The following is a 23,848-nucleotide window of genomic DNA, read 5'->3' on the forward strand; positions in this document are numbered from 1 at the left end:
ACAGGACAATAACCATGATAATGATGCAACGTATTCATCGACCATTAATTGGTCTCCAACAAACCCTCACAGCGTGTGGTCTGCCCAGAGAACAAATTATGCAAATTAATAAGCCAAAAGCCGTGTATTTATATGAAACAAAACCACATTCTAATTGGTGACTCAGCCGTGAAAGGGGGGGGGTCTGAGAATTTATGAATTGGCAAACCATTTGCTTGTTTTAGGCCTTTTCAATTAGCAGGCAAATCACCTGACAAGTCACAAGATTGCGGCCAAAAATATTTCAAATATTATAACGAAATGCTTGCCAGAGTAATTCCCCTATAAATAGAACACACAGGAAAGAGACTCTTGAGACGCTTGGGAGTAAATCACAACCGAAAAGTTGTAATAAAAAAGTGTAAATTATATGTCTGTGGCTGCGGCGGGCAGGCCGGACGCTGGGGTCGCCAAAATAAACAACAAGAGCCGCCCACTTGACCAACTTTCGAAGATATGCGGCGCCTTCAAAGGGCCGCCGCCGCCGTCGTCGCTGGTGAAGCGCATCAATCAACACCCCACCAGCAGCAGCACGCACACTGCACATTGCAGCTCTGCAGTAGAGTATCTTTCAGATACAACAAAACGAATGCCAGGCTGACAGAATTGGCACAGTCGCTTCTATTTCGAATGCGAAAAAGGTCAAAGTGCCATGCGATATCGACATCGACATCGACAGCGGCAAGAAATGAAATAAATTCAAACACGAAAAATTCGAAAAACACTAAAAACTAATGTAGATCGAAATGCGGTCCATTGTTGGCTGGCGCCAGACCAAAAAAAGGCATCGCCGATGTTCGAGTCACAGCGGGATAAAGTGTCACATTAATTGTGGCAGTGTGGCGGTGTGGCAGGCAGAAAGGACCCTCTCCGAAGGACGACCGATATTAGTTGGCACTTGGAAAGGTCGCTCCTGATCTCTGGTGTTGCTTTGTTTTTGTTCACATTTAATTTTTTTATTTATTGTCTAGAAAAGAGAGCTCTCCTCTCGCTTTCTTTTATTGGGTTTTTGTCGAGGTTTACCTCAATCTTTTAACAGTTCCTTTGTTTGTTTTTTTTTTGGGGAAGAGAGAGTGAAGGGCAGGGGGGAAATAAGGGACAAATCTAGAGCTATGCGTAGAAGAGCGTGTAATTGTAATGCGAAAAATAATTGCAGTTCATTGAAGTTCAGTGAAGGGATATCCACAATTTTTTCTCTATTTCATTGAGGGTTTTGTTTCTATTTGAATCTATATTTTTAGTGGTTTTTTTTGGTACAATGTTTAGCTTACTTACCGAGCCATAGACAGCGCCACAGGCATCCATGCACAGGTACAGGCATGTGGCCACGCTCTGCAGCTTAATGCGTCCCACATCCACGGTGGAGCGCTGGAGAATCGCTGCAACAGGAGAAAGTCTCAGATTAATTAATTATCAATCAAAGTCTGACCCAAAAAACAAGGTGTCAGGATGTCAAAAGCTGCCCCAAAGGGCCTGGAGAGATGTCTTAAAAATACTCCACAAAAAAACCCAAAGAAATATAAACCATTTAAAGAAGTTCCAGCTGCGATTCACTTAATCATAGATTCCACATTTGTCAACCCAATGGAAATATGTGCCCGGAAAGTGGACATAAATTATATAAAGATCATTGCTTCGGGTTAATTGAAATTGCCGCCTTGCACTTGAAGTCTGGAAAAAACACACACAGACCGAAAAAATTCAAGTTCAACATCGTTTAAGGTCAAACCACTTGTGTGGTCCCCCCAGCAGCAGCCATGAAAGGAGAAGGAGAAGGAGGAGGAGGACCGACCGCCTGCCTCTTTGTCAGTTGGCACTGGGGCTCCGGCTGTGGCTGTGGCAGTGGCCTGGCGGCCAAAGTGTGTCAGCACTCTACTCTTTTGCTGTTTTGGAGTTCGTTCAATGAACTTTATGCACTTTGTGCGCATAATAAACATCAATTTATAAATATCGCAGCTTGTTACGGGAGCAATTTCCAATAGGAAATGGTAAATCCCAGCCAGCTGCAAAAGAATTTCTGAGGTTCATAATAAAAATTATTATTAGAGCCACGGAGCCACACACACATAATCGAACATCTAACGCGGAACTCCGATTCAAGTGGCTTTGTGGATTGGCCACTTGAGTGATGGAAAAATTGATATTCGAGTTTGGAAAATATGGAAAGAATTTTTCAAGGAAAGGAAACAGTTTTTGGCATGGAAATGGAAGATGGAAATGTCTTTATTAACCATCAAAAATTGATGAATATTTTAATGACAGCTCTGAAAGAGTGGGATTTTTATAGGGAACTCTTGGAATTAAACGTTTCTTCCCATTAAGAACTGTTCAAGTGATGTAATGCCCAGGAATTATCTCATCTGACTCTTTCTCTCTATCTCTCTCTCTCTTTTTCCCCAGAGCTCTGTGAAAACTGTGCCAGGAGATAAACAGACAGACGCTATGGCGGCTCAGGCAAATATCATAAAATACTGCTGTCAATAGGCATGCAATTTATGGCCCATATGGGTATATGCCACTACCGTATCTGCAACTGCAACTGCAACGGCAACTCCGGCCACAAACAGAAAAGGCATTCATGCGTTTTTATTTACAGGGGCCCTTCTTCCTCCCCCCCCTGGCCCATAGCTTTCACACCCGGAACACCACTCTCTTCCCCTTGGACTTCCAGTGCCAGAATTTCCCTCCCTCCAGTTTCTTTTTTTCTCTTTTACAATACGGAAATTGTAAACTTATGGCAAAAAACAACAACAACAAAATTCCATGTTTGTTCCCTTGCCCCTTCCCCTGCGTTTCGTTCCGTTCTCGTTTATACGATAGATTTATAATTTCCCTCGCATCCAAAAGAAATTCCCAATGACATGAGTAATTGTTCCCGTTGGTACCAGCGGAGAGAAGAGTTTTGGGCATTTAATGCTCATTGCAGCACCGAAGCTTTGATACCTCTCTCTTCTATGGAGGCTCTAGGAAGGCATCTGCTCTCCAAAGACTAATAATACCCTCTCTAATAGGGTAATAGGGTATGTGTACAAAAAACAGACATACTAAACAAATGACATGCTAAGCGCGTCAGTTCATTTGTTAAAACCAAAGGGGTGGCCCGCCCAGTGACAGCCTTTCACTTTGGTGGAGCTGTCGCTGTCCCCGAATACCCCCCGTAATACCCATGTGGTGTTGCATTTCACTTGCGTCGTGCTGGTCGTGGGTTGCGACTGTGCGACTCTTTTCGACTCATTTAAAAAACGATTTGTTTTGCTCGAGTTAACAAAACGTAATTTTTCTTCTCTTTTTATCTCTTATACATGTCTGTGCAGCGACAACTTTTAGCGTATTAAATTTTTTTTAAAAAGAATAATTTATATTTATTCTTGTGGGAAGAGTTTCCATTCCATTCTGCTGCTGCTGCTGTATGCGTGTGTGTGTCTCTTTCCATCCAACAGCCCATAGGCTATTTTTAGCTCTGCAGAGAACAGAACAAGCAGAGAGAGCGGCTGTCTGCTTGTGCTCTCTCAGGATATGATAGAACTTTGGCGTGAATGTTCGCATGTGGCGCCGTGGCTTAGTTGGTTAAAGCGCCTGTCTAGTAAACAGGAGATCGTGAGTTCGAATCTCGCCGGGGCCTATGTCCGATTGAAAGGGTATTGTATTCTTTTTTCTTCGTTTTCTTATATATTTTTTATCGTAGAAATAGTTTTTTATGGTTTATTTAGTATTTGCAATAAAGTTTCCTATGAAAATTATCATGAAATCAAGGAATTTTATTTGGTTTTTATGAGGAAAATGGTTATATTTCCCATTTTCACCTTTTATTTTATATTTCCGAAGAACGAAATTAGTGTATTTCCTATAAAAACTCGTCTAATTTTCACCCAATACCCATTTGCTCAGTCAATAACAATATCGTATTGTTTGAGGTGTGAAATACAGGCATAATGATAATCAAATGATCTTTTATTGATCAATCAATGTGTCGAGTGCGCGGACTGCAGTTCATTGAACCACCACACCACACCACCCAATAGGGGGAAATCCAAAGTACGACAATACATACACTTCGGATCGTATCCAAATTCCTGGCACGCTTCTGAGCTGCTTTAAATTACCCACATATTAAGCACGTAGTCCGCCTCGGATCCGGTGAGACAGACAGAGGGACAGAGGGAAATAATAAGCCCTCGCTCGTCCAAATGAATGTCACGCTCTGACAATAATTAAAATGTCCAAAAATATGCCTGTCAAAGTCGCAAGTTTTTGAAAGGAAGGTGCTCGATTGAGTTATGTATGGGCCATGGATGGATGGTTCGGAGTTGGTTCCTTCGATAACTGTTAAAGGAGTGATGGAGGGAGGGACATATGCAAATGAGACCTTAATTTTTCTCCAATTTATGTGAAGGCCCGAAAAACGAATAAAATATAATCGGCATCCATAAGCCATTTTTATTATATTTTTAATTATGCTTACAGACAAAAAAAAGTGTGACGTTTTGGCGTGACATTTTATGAAAATTTACGATCACTTTTGTGGTGCGTATTTAACATAATGCTCGGAATGATATGCACAGCCCATAAAAAAAAGATATCTCTGGGAACATCTCTTTCTCTCGATGTGTCCTCTCTCTGTGGAATATAATAGGCTTTTGTTTGGACTCGACTCTCAGCCACTACTGTGCCACGCCGCGTGGTCTGGCTTTTGTGGTCCCTAATTTATGATCGTGGGCAGCGTATTTTGACAATTTGATTTGAATTAGAGGGCGAGCAGATCAATCAATTGTTGGAGGCCAAAAGACACTCCACAGATCCAAACCAAAGAGTTAACAGTCAGTTGTCTGTCTATTAAAGGCCAATTAGTAGCCACTTTATTGAGTTGTCGTTTTTCCACTGGGGAAGAAGGCCATAAATCTTCTGGCACTTCTTCCTGCATTTCTTCGGGCCATAAATCAAACCGTGGGCGGTGCTACGATACGATAAGCAGATCTTGCCTTAGATTTTCTTATTAAATCAAAGCTACTTATGTAAATGTTTGTGGCCGCCTGTGCCTGTGCCCTGGTGCCCAATTCTCACCCTAAATCGATGGCATTTCATGGTTCGTTGGAGAAATTGCAATCCCATTCCGGTATTCGCATCTCATATTAACACCCATTCAAGCACTCAAACACTCAAACGTTTGTGAGTGGCAAAAAATTCAATTCACAGTTGGCTTAACCTCGCACCCTCTTCCGCGACTCCACACCACTCTCTCTTTGTATCTGTATCTTTGTATCTTTTTTGTTGCATTTTTGTTTGGGCGGGGAAACGGATATCCTGCAATCGAATACCTTATTGGCCAATTTCCGAAAATGCGAAAATGCGCAAATAAATAAATTACAATCGTCTTGACAGATGATGAGATCTTTCTCTGGGGGTAGTTTACGCCCCCCAAAAACAGGGTTTTCCCACATCGTTGCATATGGCTTATAATAATGGAAAATATTGTGATATCTTCCAAATGAAATCTATGTGGACTCCTGAATTCCCATTCTGTGGCTTTCTCTCGACAGATAAATGGCATCCTATCTATGCTACCGTTTCCCAGACTGGAGAGGGTGGGCTACCGCCGCTCTCGGACCTCAGATCTCACAGCGGACCCAATTCATTAATGAAAAATGAATCGGCTTATTGGGAATGCCTTCATTTGATTAAATTAGACTAATAATGTGTAAAGTATGGCCAGTTTCTGAGTGCCAGCCCACCAAGGCAGACCCGAAAGCCGATTAGGCTGAAACTTTTTCCAGTGAAAGTTTATGGCCTTAAAATAAAACGAAATCAAATTCTTACAAATTAATACAAGGCTGAGAAAACACCACCAGAAAATGTAAGCGGAAAAAATGTTGTAAAATCTTAAAACAAACAAATGGAGGCCCGAAAATTATGTTAGAAAATGTTGAAAATTATGCTTTTGGAAAAAATACAAAAAAATGATGTTAAGAAAGATGTTAAAAACTGTAAAATGCTTTGTGAAACCACGGTCACGCCTCCACACCAGGGACGGTGCCTCTGGGCCAGTGACAGGCCAATTTTGGGCGGAAAGATTTCCCGCAGAGAGGTGTTGCCCCCCCCCCCCCCCCCCCCACCCATCGCATCTCTGGTCCAGGTTTTTTCCGCATTTTCTTGGCTGGTTGTTGCGGCTTTTTCTTGTCCACTAAACAACCAGTTGGAGTGGAAATGAAATATGTAGATGAGTCTTTAATTAATTTGAGACACGACAAGACAAGTGGCGTCGTCTGTGGCTGCGTCTGCGACAGCGTCTCTCTGGTCGTATGCCGCATGCCTCCTGCTGTTTTAGCTTTTTACCCTACTCTAGCAAATGCTACTCTGCCACACCAGAATGGAAACAACAGGTCTTTCAAAAGAGGGGGGGGGGGGCCTTGGAGTTGTAGAATAGTTACCTGCTCAGCTTTGTGGCAGGTGTTGAGTCATTTTGGTTGACTTGCCATTAGAGTTGCCATTGATCATTGATCGGTGATCGGCGATCGATTCCTAAAGGTATTGATCAGTGGATCAGTCATAAATACCAGAGGGATATGGGTTTTCCAAATAGACAGCCTCTTGGTAGCTCTTGGAATTGCCATTACAGTTGCCATTGATCATTGATCGGTGATCGCAGATCGATTCCCAAAGGTATTGATCAGTAGATGAGTCATAGATACTAGAGGGATATGGGTTTTAGTTGTACGTATGCCAAATAGAGATCATTGAAGATCATCTTCGATCTGCAGAGCCTTCTCGGTTTAAGGATCTTCCCTCTTGAGGATCGTCCCTCTTGATGATCTACTTTTAAAGATGATTTCTAGAAGATCTTCCCTCTTAAAGATCTTATTCCCTAACGATCTTTCGTTTCAGCACTTCCTTAAACCATATTAAACAGATCTTTTGCCAGAGATCAGAGAGCGAGAGATCAGAGACCATTTCATGGTCACACACTAAAGAAGACCCTCCACCATGCCACAGCGTGCCACGTATCTGCTTATGCCTTAGATCTCTGACCTCTGTGCCAAATATTTGCATTTGGCATTAAGACGGATCATAAATTTTAGACGACTAAAGCTCTCGACTCTAGCTGATTGCATTGCCATTTTTTCTGTGCCACACAGAGTCACGGAAAAATTGTCAACATTGTCGCTGCAGATAAGGGTGTATCTGTATCTACACCCCCCAGAGACAAGCGACTGCCATTGTTCTGCCCTAATCACCATTGCATGGCTGTCTAACCCAAATCTAAGCATAATCTTGCATGTGACACAACAAATTTGTTGTGCGAATCAATTAGCCATTAGTTTTTTGGTGCGTTTGATTTATGGGAAAAACTCTTAATTAAAGTCACGAAGAACTAGGGGGAAAATAGCTAAGACTTAAACTGTTATACTCGTATATATTATTTGTAGCTTGCGCCGCCTGTCAAAGCCCCGCCGGCTGTCAAAATGTTAACCGTTGGACCCCAGACCCCAGAGCCCAGAGCCCACAGCCCAGACCTCAGGCCCCAAAGCCCCAATGCTGCTCTGGCTGTCAGCGACTCTTCGACTCTTCGACTCTGGTTAGACGGCATTTTTGTGCAGAAAAACAGAAGTCCATAAAACATTTTTAGCATGTGCAGACTGGCGGCTTTTAAAATGACTTTGAGAGGCGACAGATGCGGGCTGTTGATGATCTTGTAGTGTCAAATGGTTTCTAGTTTTTATGCTGGGCGATAGAAAGAGAGATAGAGGTTTCTCCTAATAGCTCCCTAATCGAAAAAGTTCCCTTCCTCATCGAACCATGACCAAATAAATTATGCCCCAAAGTCAAAGTTCAAAAGAGTGTTTCCCCCCTCCGTGCGACATGTCGCCTGCCGCTGACATACATATTATGCATTTGCCCAAAAAAAAAACTTATATATGTATACGGAAATTATCCGAATCTGGAGCGTAACAAATGTGTGTGCCAGCCACAGCCAAACTGTCGCCCTGTCAACATCTAAAGGGGTTCCAAGACTGGGCCAAAGGGACTTCTGGAGTATTTTTAGACGAGACCCTGCCCCAGAGACATTTGACATACGAAATACACATTTCAATTAGTTAATCAAACGCTCAATTTGAAATGCTAGGCCACAAAAGGGAGACATCACAGATTTCTTTAAATTGAGGGAAGTCCGTTTCGGCACTCAATTTTTCAAGAATAAACAGAAAATTTATTTAATTTATTTTAAGAATTAGCTACTATTAAAAAATGGGCTATAATTTATTCTAAAAATTTAAATATTTTTTTGAAATTTAAATTAATTTAATATTCTTTAAAATTTAGAAATAATTATAGAGCTATGTGGTATATAAAGTATCTCCATTTTAGGCTCTTTTCCAGTGAGAATTGGAATTTGGACTAGCGATTTTAGACCTCGGAAGTATCTTTTAACGAGTATCTTAATGTTGAGCGATTTTTGAACTCTTTTTAGAAGTATTTTTTAGCAAGTATCCTAATGTACAGAAGACTTATGCTCTCTCAAAGAAGACTTCCCATCTTTTTATAGAACGAAAGGGGTTTTAAAACAGTCAGGAGGAAGCCCCAAAACAACTTTTACCCTAGCAGTCATTCAATAAGACCTTAGTGATAGTATATTTTTATAAAAAATACTAAAAAAAATCATAGATCAATCTATAAAAACGAAATGCAGTACCAAGTATCTTAAAGTCGAGCCACGTGTGCCGCTACTCCTGGTTTTTTCTATTTAGAAGACTTATGCTCTCCCGAAGAAGACTTCACATGTTTTTATAGAGTAAAAGGCGGCTCTGAAACAGCCAGAAAGAAGCCTTCGAGCAACTCTAATCATAGCAGTCTTTCAGCTAGATTTTACTGGAAGTATCTCTTTACAAAAGATACTAAAACACATGTACGTATATATATACCAACCTACCGAAACGAAACGCAGTACCAAGTATCCCAATGTCGAGCCACGTGTGCCGCTACTTCTGGTGTTTTTTCTCCATGGAAAACTGTGTAATGCTTTCACAAATGTTGATCCATTGGGTGAGGTGATCCAGATAGCACACGTGCAAATGTATGTGGCGCTATCGCCACAAAAGTGTAATACCACATTTGCGACGCGTCGCCAGTGTCGCCAGTACCCACCCGTATGTAAATGTATCTGTATCTGTTGTGTGGGGCGTAAATAGTGCAGAGTGCGCTTAGTGGCATTTGCAATTAATTCACAGTAAACAGCAAATGTTGCAAATAAATTAGCAGCAACAAAAACAACAACAGCATAGTACGAGTATCTGCAAAAAGCAAAATCGCGACTGAGCCGCATAAAATGCAATTGAAGCCGCCAGTGCAGTGCCGTGCAGACGACAGATCTACTTTGCTTATCGCCAGCCAAACATCGACAGGCGTTTCGTTACAGTTTTTTTTTTTGTCGCAATACCCTTTGAAAAGATGGGTACTGTGAAGTTTTTTAGCGGTTTGTAGGGTCCCAAAAAAGGGAGTTAGAAATGATAGATACTTTGGGTAAAGTCTGGGATCCTTGGGTGTCTTTAGAAGTTCGAGGCTTTATTTGGGAGATATTTTTAGCCGGAATACTGTGGGGATTTTGTAGAATATAAAGGACAAGATTCTATAAGAATTGGTATACATATTTTATAGATTTTAAGCTAGACATAGACTTGTAGGCCTTGAAGATTTTAAGGAATTAAGTGAAGGCCCTTAAAAGCTTATAACACCCACAGTTTTGGGATTATAAAGTGTTAATTGAATATAATCTATGAGTAAAGGAATTCAGCTATCTATCTAAAAATGATTAGAATTAAAGACATATTTGAGCTAGAATCCAGCTAAGACCATACTACTTATGAGCATCATTTTTTTTGGATAGTATAAATGGTATGTACTCATAATATACTGTTCCAATATACCCTGCCAGAACAGCTTTATTTCCAACTTTAGTGATCTCTAATAATTTCTGAACATAAAAATACTTTAATCATCGTTTCTAGCTCTAAATATAAACCCATTTTCCCAATTCTGCTTCCCAGTAAACTTTTCTCTACTTCAAACCCCCCAAAAAGGGTATTTACCCCTGCGTTCTAGACATTTTTCTAGGGTTAACCAACACACAGACACCCACAAACGAAACACCATTCGAAAAACGTCATAATTATCGGGGGAGAGTGAGTAACCGAACGAGTGGCACTCAGATACTCAGCAACAGATACAGCTACAGATACAAGGCATACTACAAATACAGCTAAGGGTACAGCCACAGATACAGATACATTCTGGTGCCACACAATGCAAAATATATTGACTTAGGTCAGTGGCTCATTGAACGCAAATGCAAATTGTTGTTGCTGTTGTTGGCCCCTCAGTAATTCGCACTTCACACCCTGACGTACGTACGTACGTACGTACGAGCGTGTGTGGGTTTGGCTGTGTGTATCTTGCAGATACAAAACTGCAAGTAGCTGGCAAATGTGATAAACAAACCTGACGCCAGACGCTGCTGCTGCCGCTGCCTTTCGAGCAGTTAAATTTTTAAGTCAAACAGCGGAAAATGTTACCTCATCCGTGGAATGGAGGCATGGGGCATCGAGGCATAAGTTATAGACCAGATCCATATATCAGATGATCAAGGCTATGGCCATTCGAAGAACGAACATCCAAGTATCTTTTGAATCAAGAAAATATTGAGTTTCCCATAACCCCTATCCCCCCACACACAGACTATTCGAATTAACTATCAGATTACAGAATAAAAACTGAAATTATTGACCAGTCGGCAGTTAATTTTTATTGTCCATGTCAATCTTCATGAGAAGATTGAGTGGAGAATTATTCTGGGAAAACGAATATCAAGCAAAGTAATGTTCCGCTTAAACGTTCATTAATTAGATAATCATCGTAGGAATATTATGCGATGAAAATAGAGACATTTGGGCATTAAAAGCCCCCCCAGATACTTAAAGTATATGTAAAATGTTTGAGTGAAAGTGATGCTCTAGTTCCAGCCACAAAAAGATACAAGATACATCCCAAAAGCTACACCATGCTTCATTTTATTGTCGCTTTCGAGGCATCATTCGATCAGCAAATGCATTAAACGCCTCTCCACACTGAGAAAATCTTTATGATGTGTTAAACTATTTAAAGATATTTTTCGAATATTTCTGGCGATCAAAGCCATATCTAATGGCTGGTAGCTTATCGTTGCTCAAGTGTTTTTCGGTTTGGAAAAGCTGATCAATTTCTGTAATTATCGCCACCATTATGGTACAAATTGCATTGTCAGACAGATTCTGTGTGAATGGACCACCTGCACAGGCGACAGCCGCAGCACGCGACTGCACGGGCCAGCCTTTTGTTCGCCTAACAATGTCTGGCACCTTGCCAGACACCGGACCGGACCAGACCGGACTGCCTCTGTCTCTCCTGTCCAGACATTTGTCATAGCCCAACTTCAGCACTCAACAGTGCAGATGTAGATACACATATACTCTGCTGCTGCCTGGCCAGATCGTTTATCGATCGACAATGTAATTGTGATTTATGCAAAATGTTATGATCGACACCTTCTTTTTTTGCCAAAACTGCATGCAGTTTTATGGGTCTTCGACTTTCTTCTTTCTTTTCTTGAGGAAGAAAGATCTCTGGTGCTTGTTGTGCTTGGCTCTGAATCGCAGACAGAGGGATCCTCTGTTTATTGACTTGGCCTAGACGAAACACCAAAGTTCTGGCCGCCACACACGAACTGCAGGCCGAAAAAACTAACATATTCGATTGTTTTCATTTCTATTAATATTTTCTTAGGAACAAAAAATGATTCTTGCACCCCATAAAAAATGCAACAACAAAAAATGCAAAGCAGAGGCACGGACACGGACAGGCATTAATCACACAGAAATGCTGGCCAGAAATCGAGAAAATCGCACAAGTTTTTCGCAGGCTTTTCGTGGCTGGCGTCAATAACCCCATTTTCATTGATGTGTTGGTTCCATGAATGAATACACCAGATGAAGACACTCATACTCTCTGTGGCTAAGTGGGCTATAAAGTGGTTGAATATCTACCAATCTTCTATCTGGTGTTTGTATCTTTTCGCTGGCTTATCTCATCTAACCACTTTCCTGCCAATGTGTGCCGTGCCGTGCCGCAAACTGTGGCACTGCAATGTTTGGTTTCTAGTTTATGCGTGCTCTGATTTCATGTTCATGTGTGAATTGGTACGTTAAACGAGCCACCTGAAAGACGAGACTAAATTGACAAGGCTACCAGTTTTTTTTTCGAGCAAGGAAATTTGTATGGGAAATATGATCATGCAGTTAAAATCCCCCCCAATCTTTTACAGATGCATCTCCATTGAGTAATTTCCTCTGTGTACATCTGCTGCTGCTGTTGCAACAATGTTGCCTCACAGAACACTTGTTCTTTAGAGCACCTGAGAGCGATGCCTGCCCCGAAAACAATGCCATAATTTGCGCTAGATTTTGTAGGCCATGACTCCAGACATTATTTTGTTTGTTTGCTCTCAGACAGAGATACAGATACAGATAGAGATACTATATACATATGGGGTAAAGCATTGCATAAATCAGAGATCCACAGAGACGTAGAAGTGGAACACAAGGCGTACCAGGAGGCCCACTAAAAATTATGACTGCTAGTCGGGCATCCCTCAGATACAAGTATCTTGTAGTCTGGGCAGCTGCTACTGTGCGACATTTCTCTGTGTTGAGGCGCTGTTGAGGCGCTGTTGTCGTTGTCCCACACTCGAGTGCATTTTTATGGGACCGCTCATTAATTTTATGGCTTTTCATTTGTCGGAACTGTAGGCGGAAACTGCCGTACAGTTCTCGAGAGATAAGCCCCTCGAAGAGAGTGGATCCCACACAGCAGATCTGTGGTTTATGATTGATTGAAGGAGAGATTGAAGTAGAGATTTCTTTGCCCATCTCCACACCAGACAAGGCAAATGCTTTCTGTTCACGCAATTGCTCCATTGACCGCGTTCATGCATCGATCACATAACTCTCTGGGCCATTCTTTTGCCAAAACACGTACCACAATCAGCTAATTGGATGAGGTACGAGTGCCTGCCTGAAGTGTTGCTTTCATTAGCATGCAAAAGCAGATCGTTTTGCCGGATCCCATGCCAGAGATCTGATTCAGATTCCGCTTCAGATTCAGATTCAAAGGCTACTCTTAATGGTGGCTACGTGTTGTTGGTGCTGGCCCTGCTCTTTGTGTAATTAATGTGATCCGCCAACGACCTTAACTGTTCGCCTGTCCACGGAGCCCCAGAGCCTGATTAAAAAGTGTTGAAAAACAAGTTGTACTCGTAAATGCCACGACAAATGAAACGGAAAACGCGAAAACAGAGAGCCACCAAAAGGTACACAGGTAAAGATGCACTTGGAGAAAATTTACCAACAATAAGATATAGGAAAATTTCCTTAGATACAGATGTTTAAAGGAATTAAATGGGGCTCGCAAAATGATCAGAAAGTTATCATTATTGGTAGAGAAAAAGGGTTTTTAGAGAATATACAGTCCCTCCCATTCTTTAAAGGAAATAAATATAATAATAAATAAAATATTAAAAAATAAATAAAATAATAATAATATATAAAAATAAAAATAATTATAATCAATCGTAAATAATAAAATAACATTTTAAATAAATTACAGAAATTTTTCCCACAAATCTGATTTCATTATATGATATTATATGATCTTAAAATGATAAATATTTCTAAGAAAACATCACTGAATGATGGATATCTAATAGGTGCTACTTCAAAATCCGAAACTCTTAAACATTATCCCCTTTAAGATAATATTTCCAAAAGATTTTATAAAAACCGAACATTATTTGTAAGAAAAAGACGCATAAAGTTGAAGATCTAATCTATAAGATTCTAAAATTTAGAAAACATTTTGTTATAGAAATCTAATTAAAACTATCATTATTTCAAGGAAACCCTATCTAAAAGTTAAAAATCTAATAAAACCCATTTTGAACATTTAAAATTTCTCAAATTTAAATATTAAAACGCTCAAACTTCTGAAATTTAGTCCCTATTTTCAATGCAAAAATCTAAAAAAATCGCTTTCCTCCCCATTTTTCTTCAGTGTACAGAAGGAGTATCCTGAAACTGAAACTGAAATCGCTCTCTGGTGGTATTTTGTCATTTTAATGGTGGCATTCCTGCTCCCGCGATCCCTTACCCATTGACCGGGGGATTGGTGGATTGGTGGCTTTTGGTTGGATTTTGAGTCTAATTAAGGCGAACATGTGCCAAGATCAATGTCGGCGGCGCCACAGTGGCGTGCGTATCCCACAGATACTTGGCAAAAATAAACTTATAAAACGCCTGATAAAACCAATAATACTTATGCCTGCTACCGAAAATTAATTTATGCCTGGGACTTTGCTGTGGCTGTGGCTTTAATTGCATTTCGCAAAGAGCTGACAAATTGCCTGACGAGTAATGGAATTTTCTGCCTGAGAATTATGCGCATTTTGCATGCGATTTATGAGAGGGGGAAATCTCTGCTGAATGGCAATGAACTTTTCGCAGAGAGAGAGAGAGGGATGCAGGCCACGCCCCCACACAGGAACACACGGAACGCTCCCATTAGGCACTTTCTATATCTTCATGCAAATGAGGAGGAGGAGAGTGTGGGCCTGTCTCTGAGTCGCCTGAGTCGCCTGAGTCGTGAGGGAGTCATATCCTCCCAAGTAATGTCAACGATTTGCATGCAAATTGCATGAGGAAGTTGTTGCACAGCACACGGCTAACAAGACCATTAAACTTGGCCCAGGCCGAGAGACAGTCCCAGCCCCAGCTGTAGGCCCTGCCAGCAGCAGTCAAAGTGCAAATATGTGGCCTGCTCTGGCAACGCCCACATATTACTCAAGCTCACGCCTTGGCAGAAGACTCGTACAATTCAATTCAAAAGGTCCTCCCGGGGTCGCCTTCTCGCCCGTCGCGTCGCGGTCTAATGAAGTTGAAGCCCAGGCCCAAACCCTGTCTAAATTTAGCCAAGACTTAACTTCGACTCTGCTTGTGGCTGCCTGCCTGCCACCTACGATAAATCAAAGTTAATCAGATCTAGTTTCGATTGGGTTTTTATATGCCTCGATGCCTCGAGGCCTCCTTCGGTTGCCATTTAAATTAGCTGCCGGGTAATTTATCGCATTGTTGCCTCTTTGCAGGTCTCGTTTAGCGTTTAGCGCCAGGATGCCGCAAAACATCGGCCCAGACACAAAGGCCCTGTGGGCTTCGCTCTGCTCTGCTCTGGTCTCTGTCTCTCCTTCACCGTTCCGCCTCAGTGGCTCAAACTGAATGGCTTGAAAAGTGGCTACCAGCTAAAGCCTATTCCACCGATAATTACGCATATTTTGTTGCCTTGTTTTGATGGCGATTTCATTTTGTTTCAAAAGACAGACAGGAAAGGGTATGACCGAAGGGTGGAGAGTTTAGCTATGGAAAGGGGTTTGTGGGTGGAGTTTGGAGGCACTTCTGAAGGGAAGCTCTATAAATTTTGAATAGAAATGTTAGTGCTTTGAAAAGAATTTAATTTAAAGAGATTTTTCCTGGTTTTCAAGCCATATTAATCGTCAAAATCTTCATGATATGACACCTATGAGTGTGTTAAGTCCCTTAAACGATTTCTATCGATGGTAAGAGACCAAAAAGCATTGGTTCTGTGGCAAAGGATTGGCAAAGCAGGAAGTGCCAGTGATAGATCATAAAAACACATCAGTAGCCACACGAATCCTCCTCTAATCCATCCATATTCTTCTGGTATTTTATCTTTACTAGATTCATTGATAGTTTCTCTGCAAAAACTTCAAAAGAACTCTATAACACTCCCACTTTTCATCTATCTCCGTACCACCCAAAAAGCTTTCTACTTTCTCCACCGTTTATCTCCGCCATTAAATCAATTAATTCCCCATTTAATCAATCTAATTATAGTTGCTTGTTATTCTTGACCTCTATCATTGATAGTTTACACGATGTTTTGCTTTCCTTAGGAAAATAATCGATCGAAGGGCATGAAAACTTCGGCGCCGCAATAAAAATAAAGCAGAAAAAACCTCTACTCGAAGAAGTTTTTATTATATTACGCGTAGTATACTTGTATTTTCCAGATACTCCATTTAGCATTCAGCATTGTTTCTGGTGTGAGATGAGATGAGATGGAGAGTTGGATGGAGCTTCAGAGATCGCTTGGGTTTTTAGTAGCTGTTAAATGGCATGGTCACAGTCGGTGGTCCATTCGATGGAGGCTATCTCTACCTCCACCTCACCTTTCCTCCTCCTTGGCTGATTTTTAACACCCATCTACAGTCGGCAGTCAGCAGTCTCCAGCACAGCACCGATCTGGTTCTGGTTCTGGATCTGTGTAACCAAATGGGTTTCAATTTACACACTTGTCGCCTATACAACGACGGTGGAAATCTTGTCATCGCCTCAACTAAGGCGCTTATTTATTTGCAAAAGAAGTTTATAAGAATCGCCTGGGGATCGCCCGGGTATCTTATGGTATCGCATTGCAAAGACATATCGCAATTATAAATCAGTTTAAGTCCAGAGACAGAGACCCTGACATTAAGCAATGAAACCTTTTGAGCTTTGTTTGGCTTTGCCTTTGTCAAGTGGGCTGTCTCCCTGTCGGCCCTGTCTCTCCAGCCTCCCCAGGCCTCTCAGTCTTTGCTGCCTGTCAATCCTTGGCCAACGATCGCTTTTCCACGCTCCCTGTGGCACCTTTGTTTGCATAATGCCACTGCCACTAGCTGACTAGCTGATTGCAACATTTCTGTGTGTTAACAAATGAATGATGGATCTCTTTCATAGATCTCTACCATCTCTCATGAGAAGATGGAGGTCTGTGTTTGCTAATAACTCAACAGCTAATCAGTGAACAGGCCGCATGTGGCATGCCGAAATGTATCTTTCTGAATCAATTATGCTGCTGGGTGGGGTCTGTATGTTTGACCATCTAATGGATACAAAATGTGGGCAAAAAAGGCTTAGTGCTCTTGAAATTCCCAGCCCAAAGTCCAACGGAAGTCCAAACTTTTAGCACGGCGATAAGGTGCGATCAATAACCGATAAGACCGCATATATATATGATATATTTATAGCATTCATAGAGCCGCCTGCTAATACTCGTACCAGTTCTGGCAGTCAGCGAAACAAAAAAAAAAACTATTAATCAACATAATTGATGGCAATTGGTGCATGCAGCAGTTCGTGTGTGTGTGTCGTCGTGTCGTAACAAAACGCTTATCGGCCATAGCTGAATCTAACACTATTAGTCAGTGGATCGCCATCGCTCCATCGTTGCAGCGTCCCACCAGCCAGCCACCAGGCAGCTGCCTATCATCAATTTATCTGCACTGCGAGGTACAGTCCCTCCGAACCGGCAAAGAACTGCATTCTTCTAAACTTCTTCTCACTGATTTATGAATTTGACCGCCGCCAGAGTCCTCAGTTAATGACCCTGCAAACTCTTCTTATTTTCAATTCAATATTCTTTTTGCATAAATCGCCATCAATGATGGCTGCTCTGCCAGTAAGTTAGTAAGGCAACAGATCACTGGAGAAAATTGAAATCAATTCCCTGGGAGATACACTCCCAACCCAGAGAGGGGGTTCCTTTGATTGGCCCAACGATTGACATCGCGGAGTGACAGAGTGACCTAGTGCTGGGTCTACCCCAAGATCAATAGCTATTCAATTGTAGAAGATGAAAGAACAAATTCTAGGGAGTGACTGGGAAAAACTGGGAATCATTGGGAATGGAAAAAGTGTAGAAAAATATGCTTCGATTTTCTTTTTTTTAAACCTTCAAAAATTCCCTATATATTTCGCCACAATTTCCATTAAATTCTATTACCTAAAGTGAACTCTCGATAAGCCTACCACATTCCCATCATAATTCCACAACCATAAACCGCAGGCGCGGTTTTAAACGCTTGAAATTTATTTCTTCTTTTGTTCTTTATAATTTAAACCTATAACTATTCCATATTTTTCCCCATATCTCTATCCTTTTTCTTCCATTTCTTAACTTTCCATAAAACATATTCCTATTATCATAATTCTACAAGCATAAACCGCGAGCGCGTTTTTAAACGCCTGCCACTAATGGCTATGGCTATCTGCGATCTGGTCATACAAGGCGCTGCTTCTTTGGTTTTTTGCTGCTATTTAGTCTGCCGATTAGTGTCAATTTGTGCAGAGCATAACTCAAAGTACACAACTACATACGAGTATGTGTGTACACATGTACTTATAGTTATGGCCGGTATGGTATGAGAGGCACTGCTTTCTCGCGCACTGTTTTGTGTGTCGGCGTGTTTATTCAATTAGCATATATACCTCGTACCTCGTACCTCCGTACCTCGTAGCATATAGCATATCAAAGAGGGGTACGGTACGGATCTTCAGACAACGGATGACATGGACATAATTGCAGGCTATTTATCATGGACACTTGGAGATGAAGTCGAAGGCAAACCGCTGACAACTCAATGAGCAAAGTACGCGGATTGCAGATTGCGGATGGCGGAGAGCTGGAATTAACACACCTAGACCACGTAGCGCAGATACCATTCGAAGGAACACCTGCCCCGCTGTGGCAACAAGCCCAACAGTCCCTATCTCCATTTCATTCCCATTTCCATTCCCATTCCCATTCGCGTCTGCATCTGTAGACGGTTTTAAAATGCAGACAAAGTAATTGCAGAGCTCGGGCTGATTAAAATGGATTTATAAATTATGCAGCGGTGCGATTAAAATCGCCTGAATAGTCGCGTCGGCGGCGGCGCTAACAAAGCTGCCTGCCACAGCCTCGAGGCTCGAGACCCGAGACTCGATCGGTTCCTTCAGGGTCGGGGTCTGGCCTCCTCCTCCTTACGTGGCCCGCAGTTTTGGCTAATAGAAAGATTTATCACCCCGTCGGCGACTTGCAGGCCATGCAGGGCCAGCCCGCGCGCGATTTCCAGCTCAGCGATAAAAACCGCCCGCCTTCCAGCCTGCGACGACCGCGTTACGATTTCAATTTTCATTTTCATTTGCACGTCGCCGTCAATTCCTTGGCCCTCAGGCATTATTTATGCCATTTCTGCTGCTCTGCAGAGTTCTGTGGCGAGTATCTTCGCTTTTCCTTTTAATTTATGGCATTTAAATTGCAATTTCTTGTACGCTGGAAGGGGATTCTCCAGCCCCAGCCCCAGCCACAGCCCCAACTCCTTTTCGCGCTTTTTGCGATTTTCACACCTTTGGAAATTGTAACGCTTTTTGGCCACTCTCAAGTGTTCTTTCTATTAGCGGGTTTTGCGACGACAGCAGCGACTGTAACGACTGTAACAACTGGATGGCCCACAGCCCACATGTGCACGCTCTTTGGCTCTGCCTCTATTTTATTTCCACTTTTTCCTTTGATTTGTGTGCAACAAGCAATCACTTTTCATGGGAACACACACACATAACGGTTCTGCGCGTGATATATCTGGCAGATTCCCCGCTGATCTGACAGATTATATGGAGCAGATGTCTTTAACCAAAGTGCGAAAATGGATTAAATGAAATCTCATTGGAGAGAGAGTGCCAGTGATCTTGATCTTCGATTGGTGAGAGGTTTTTGATCAGCAAGAAGAGGAAATTTTGGAGATCCTTTAAAAATTAGTGTTTTTAATGGTTTAAATCTATATAGATTCGTCCATTTCCTATTTACCATCCTGAAAATCTAAGAATTGTCCATGCAAGTCCAGCAAATGCTGAGTTCCTTGGGTCCTGGGAGTATTTATGCATTAAAGCCTTGCAGAAACATGTATTTCCCCTCTCTATTCATAAGGTTTCCATGCCTAGAAGATCTTGAAATGGTCTATATACGGAATACTCCCATCATTCCCTGGTGATCATAAGAAATTCCCCTAAAAATTTCTTTAATTGAAGATGACATATGACATAATATAATTCCATTAAAAAAACCTTTAAAATTGTGCAAACTTCAAATAAGGAAATGCGAAAAATAAAGGGAAACACCAGGGGCACGCCCTGTGGGGCGCACCTTTCTCCCAGCCAAAAAGAAAGTAATTGATTTAATAAATTCGCCCCGCCCCGCCCCGACCCGCCCCGACCCGCCCCGACCCGCCCCTCCCCGTCTTATGGCCATATCAATTTGTGTTTAGAGACCGCCCAGCTCTTGATCATTGGGCCAATCCGTGAGCATTTATCTTCATTAGACGACTTGCAAGATACAAATCAATCTGCCGGATCGCAAGGCAGACAGAGCGATAGAGAGAGTCTGTGGAGAGGGGACTACTATGTAAATATCGACAACTTTGCTGATGTAATGCCTGCGATAGGCATGACCATCCATTGAGTGTGGAAAGCCGCCTGTCCCATGCCCCACCGCCGCACCGCCACACCACGCATGCAACATGCTCCCGGGGCTGATAAGCAAATCAACAGGTTGAACAGGCGCCACATCAGCACTGGACAAACGGGTAGGCAAACGGGCATCCCGTGCATCGGGCATCGGGCATCGGACATCGGGCACCTCGCTCAATCTCAATCAAAATAAAATTGTATCTGAAATGAATTGAAAGCGGGGAAGCACGACATGGGGATTCGAATTGAATCTAATCAAAGCACCGTTCGATCCCCCAGATCCCCAAAGATCGCTATCTAATCGGGCTGTCGGGCAGGCAGGCAGCAGCCTGTCCGAGAGAGAATTTCAAAGCAATTAAAAGGCCCCCCCCCCAAAAAAAAAAGAAGAAACATCAGCTGATTGATGCTATAGCTTTCAGCACATAGCAGAGCTCTCCCCCAGGGATCTGATCAGCAAACAAGAGATCCACAATCTGCGATCATCTGTGGCATGGCTGCCTCAATCGACACCCACGGCGCTCGATGCCCAAATACGCGTCGAGTTAATACTTTAATTGATCTTGTGCCGTAAGTACATCAATTTTCCTGTGTGTATTACAAAAGCAGCAGCAGCTGCTCTGGCAGCCACCCACGGCTAACAGAATTATGCATCTCTCAGATACAGATACAGCTACAGAATCATGATTATGAAAGCCCAAAGGGGAAATGCTCCACTGTCACTCCACTGACACTCCAGTGTCAAGCAGCGTTGAATGCTGCACAATGCTGCACGAATGGTGATTAAGTGCCTTGGATTATGGGGTACAGCAGTGCGTGCCACTTAAAGGGATAATTCACAGGGCTTTTGGTACACTTTTCTGTGCTCATTTCCAGAAGTTTTCTATAATTCACTTAATCATTGAGTTTTTTAAAGGAATTTGTTCGGTTTTCTTATAGAGAGATCGCTGAAGATCGCTGTAGATATGAGGAGATCATAAGAGTGTGATAATCATCATAAAGCAATTGAAAATTGTGTCTTTAGAATAAAATCAATGGCAGTCCATTAGATAAAGTGATCATCGCTAGGTGAGATCCGCAAACAATGCTGTGAAAAGAGTTCTTTATGATGAATATTAGCTTAAACAGCGGCCGCAAGATCTTTAAACGATTCTCTTGGATCAATGATCTTTATTGTAGCAGGAAATCTTCAGAACTCCCTGTTAAGTTCTAGTTATCAATCTCCCATGATGAATTTAACCTTTAAATTTGATCAGTGATCATCAAACGCGTCTTTAGTAAGTGATCTTCAATGATCAATGATTATTGGTCTTTGTTGTGGCAGGATATCTTCAGAACTCTATGTTTAGTCCTTATAATCAATATGCCATGATTTATATTATATTTACTTGATGATCAGTGATCATCAAACGTTTCTTTAGTAAGTGATCTTCATGATCAATGATCCGAGCCAAAGAAAGATATCTTCTTAAGATCATATATTCATATGCCATGATGAATATTAGCTTTCAACAGTGATCCCTTAGGAAGTGATCTTCATGTTCAAAATACACTAAAAGATTGAAGGCAATCTCTCTTTGATCTTGAAGTGATTTATTTTCTCCCTCTTCCCTGCGAATGCCACCTCAAAGATCACCACCAAAATCACTTTCCTTTTTCGTTCTAAGCACCTTTGACAGATCACCTTAGATCACATTCTTTACAGACCTCCGATCTATTAGCAGTTCGTTCTCCCCCTCCGATCGGTAGGCGCTGCTAATTTGGCACACGGCAACAATCCGTATCGTATCCAGTGGAGGGGCATAGGCGTTCCCCATAGATCACAAGTGTTTCGTCTGTCTGTCTGTCTGCCGGCCTGTCTTTGGGGGTGTCTCTGTCTGCGTGGGAGTCGTGTGCGGTAGTCGGATAAACTGTCACAGAGACATTGCAAAGGTAATTAGCATAGCACCCCACAATACCACGAACTGCGCTTGGCATTTGTCAACAATCTGTCAAAATAAAATGCAACAATGCCCGGCCACATAGAGGCCACAGACAGGAGGCGGACTGTGGCCATAAATTTAATGTCTATGACCAGAATTATGCAATTTTGTATAGCCGATATGTGATATCTTCCATTCAGTCGATTCAGGCGGTCACGAGTGGTCACGATTTTCGGGTGGGCGACTTTTATATACGTATTACTTTACATTGTAGAATGCTAATGGAACAGCCTCTGAATTATCATTCATAAATGCACGAAGTTGCGGCGAGTTCTCTCTGATAAATGGGTCAATCAGTGGACAGAGGACCAGCAAATAATGAAGTAATCATGAGACAAGGCTCCCCTCAACAAAAGGAGAAAGACTGGCCCCAGAACAAGTCCCAGAGTAAGGGCAGTAAAAAACTGTTGAAAAACTGTTGAACAAGTTAACAAGTTGCAGGCCCCAAGGGGCCTCGGAGAGCACTTTCAATTGAACGTTTACAATTTATTGTCGCTGTCCCAAAGTGGGTGGTCTTTTCCCTTTTTGATGAAAGTCTTTCGAGTCTCGAATTAGTGGGTCACTGGGGGAACACAGCCTCATTATGCAATTGCATTAAAATTGGTCGTAAAATCAAGGCAGCAGGCTGCCTCCATGGCTGGCGATCTTCCGCGTACACATGTCTGTCTGTAAATAATAAAGATCTCTGGCTGATCTCTCTGGAGAGATCCTACCGCTGGGCATTTGGTGTTTGGCAAATTAGCAAGCTCGTTGAAGCGATGGTTCCTTCTATTGACTAGAAAGAAATGCCATTGAAAACAAACAGATGAGGCAGAACCAGAACCAGCAGAGTCTTCCAGCCAGACTTTGGTCTTTTAGCACTTTTAGTGGCGCTCATAAAATTGAGGAAGCCAAGGAGGCATTTTTGTGGCCTGTCTGCCGCCCGCATCTTTCGTGGAAAGTGTTTGATCTTCGACGAAAAGTGCTCTCATAAAGAGCTTTGAGTGGCCTGAGCACCGATCGTCATCATCATCATCATTTGAATGTGTTAATTAATAGCCAATCTGTGGCCCGAGAGATATTCTAGAGATGCGGAAGCAACTGATCTGCAAAAATATTGAAAGGAATTTTCTGTCAGGAAAGAGAAAGGGTAAAAACAGGAATGTTGAAGGGTAATAGGGTGAGAGGAACGTATAAGAGGTGGTTTAGGTATAGGATTGGGTGTTTTAAAATTGATATAGAGCCCACAATCTTCCAGATACAGAACTCTCATTTGGTAGGCTCTTCAATAAAGCTATTATCCACCTAAATACCAAAAGTTATCAGGTTTGGATCAGTATCAATCAAAAACCCATAAAGGAATGTAAGTGCGAGGTATCTCTCAGTCCTAAGCTATTATGAAACATACTTTTTGTGAGTTGTGGGCTCCTCTCCATTCAG

At 42.0% G+C, this 23,848-nt stretch overlaps 1 protein-coding gene and 1 non-coding gene across 5 annotated transcripts in view; one reads left to right on the forward strand and one right to left on the reverse strand.

The window, feature by feature from the left end:
• The window catches only part of LOC108156610 (serine-rich adhesin for platelets), a 45,835-nt gene that overhangs the window by 4,927 nt on the left and 17,060 nt on the right, over window positions 1-23,848 (reverse strand). For all 4 annotated transcript variants that reach the window (XM_033388425.1, XM_017288156.2, XM_033388426.1 and 1 more), the window contains exon 3: window positions 1,315-1,418. In XM_033388425.1, coding sequence (XP_033244316.1) covers window positions 1,315-1,418 — 104 coding nt within the window. The remainder of the gene's footprint in view (window positions 1-1,314; window positions 1,419-23,848) is intronic.
• On the forward strand, window positions 3,588-3,661 carry Trnat-agu. The gene has a single exon. It is a non-coding gene; the product is annotated as a tRNA-Thr (tRNA).

This window comes from Drosophila miranda, chromosome 2, assembly GCF_003369915.1.
Source record: "Drosophila miranda strain MSH22 chromosome 2, D.miranda_PacBio2.1, whole genome shotgun sequence".
NCBI lineage: Eukaryota > Metazoa > Arthropoda > Insecta > Diptera > Drosophilidae > Drosophila > Drosophila miranda.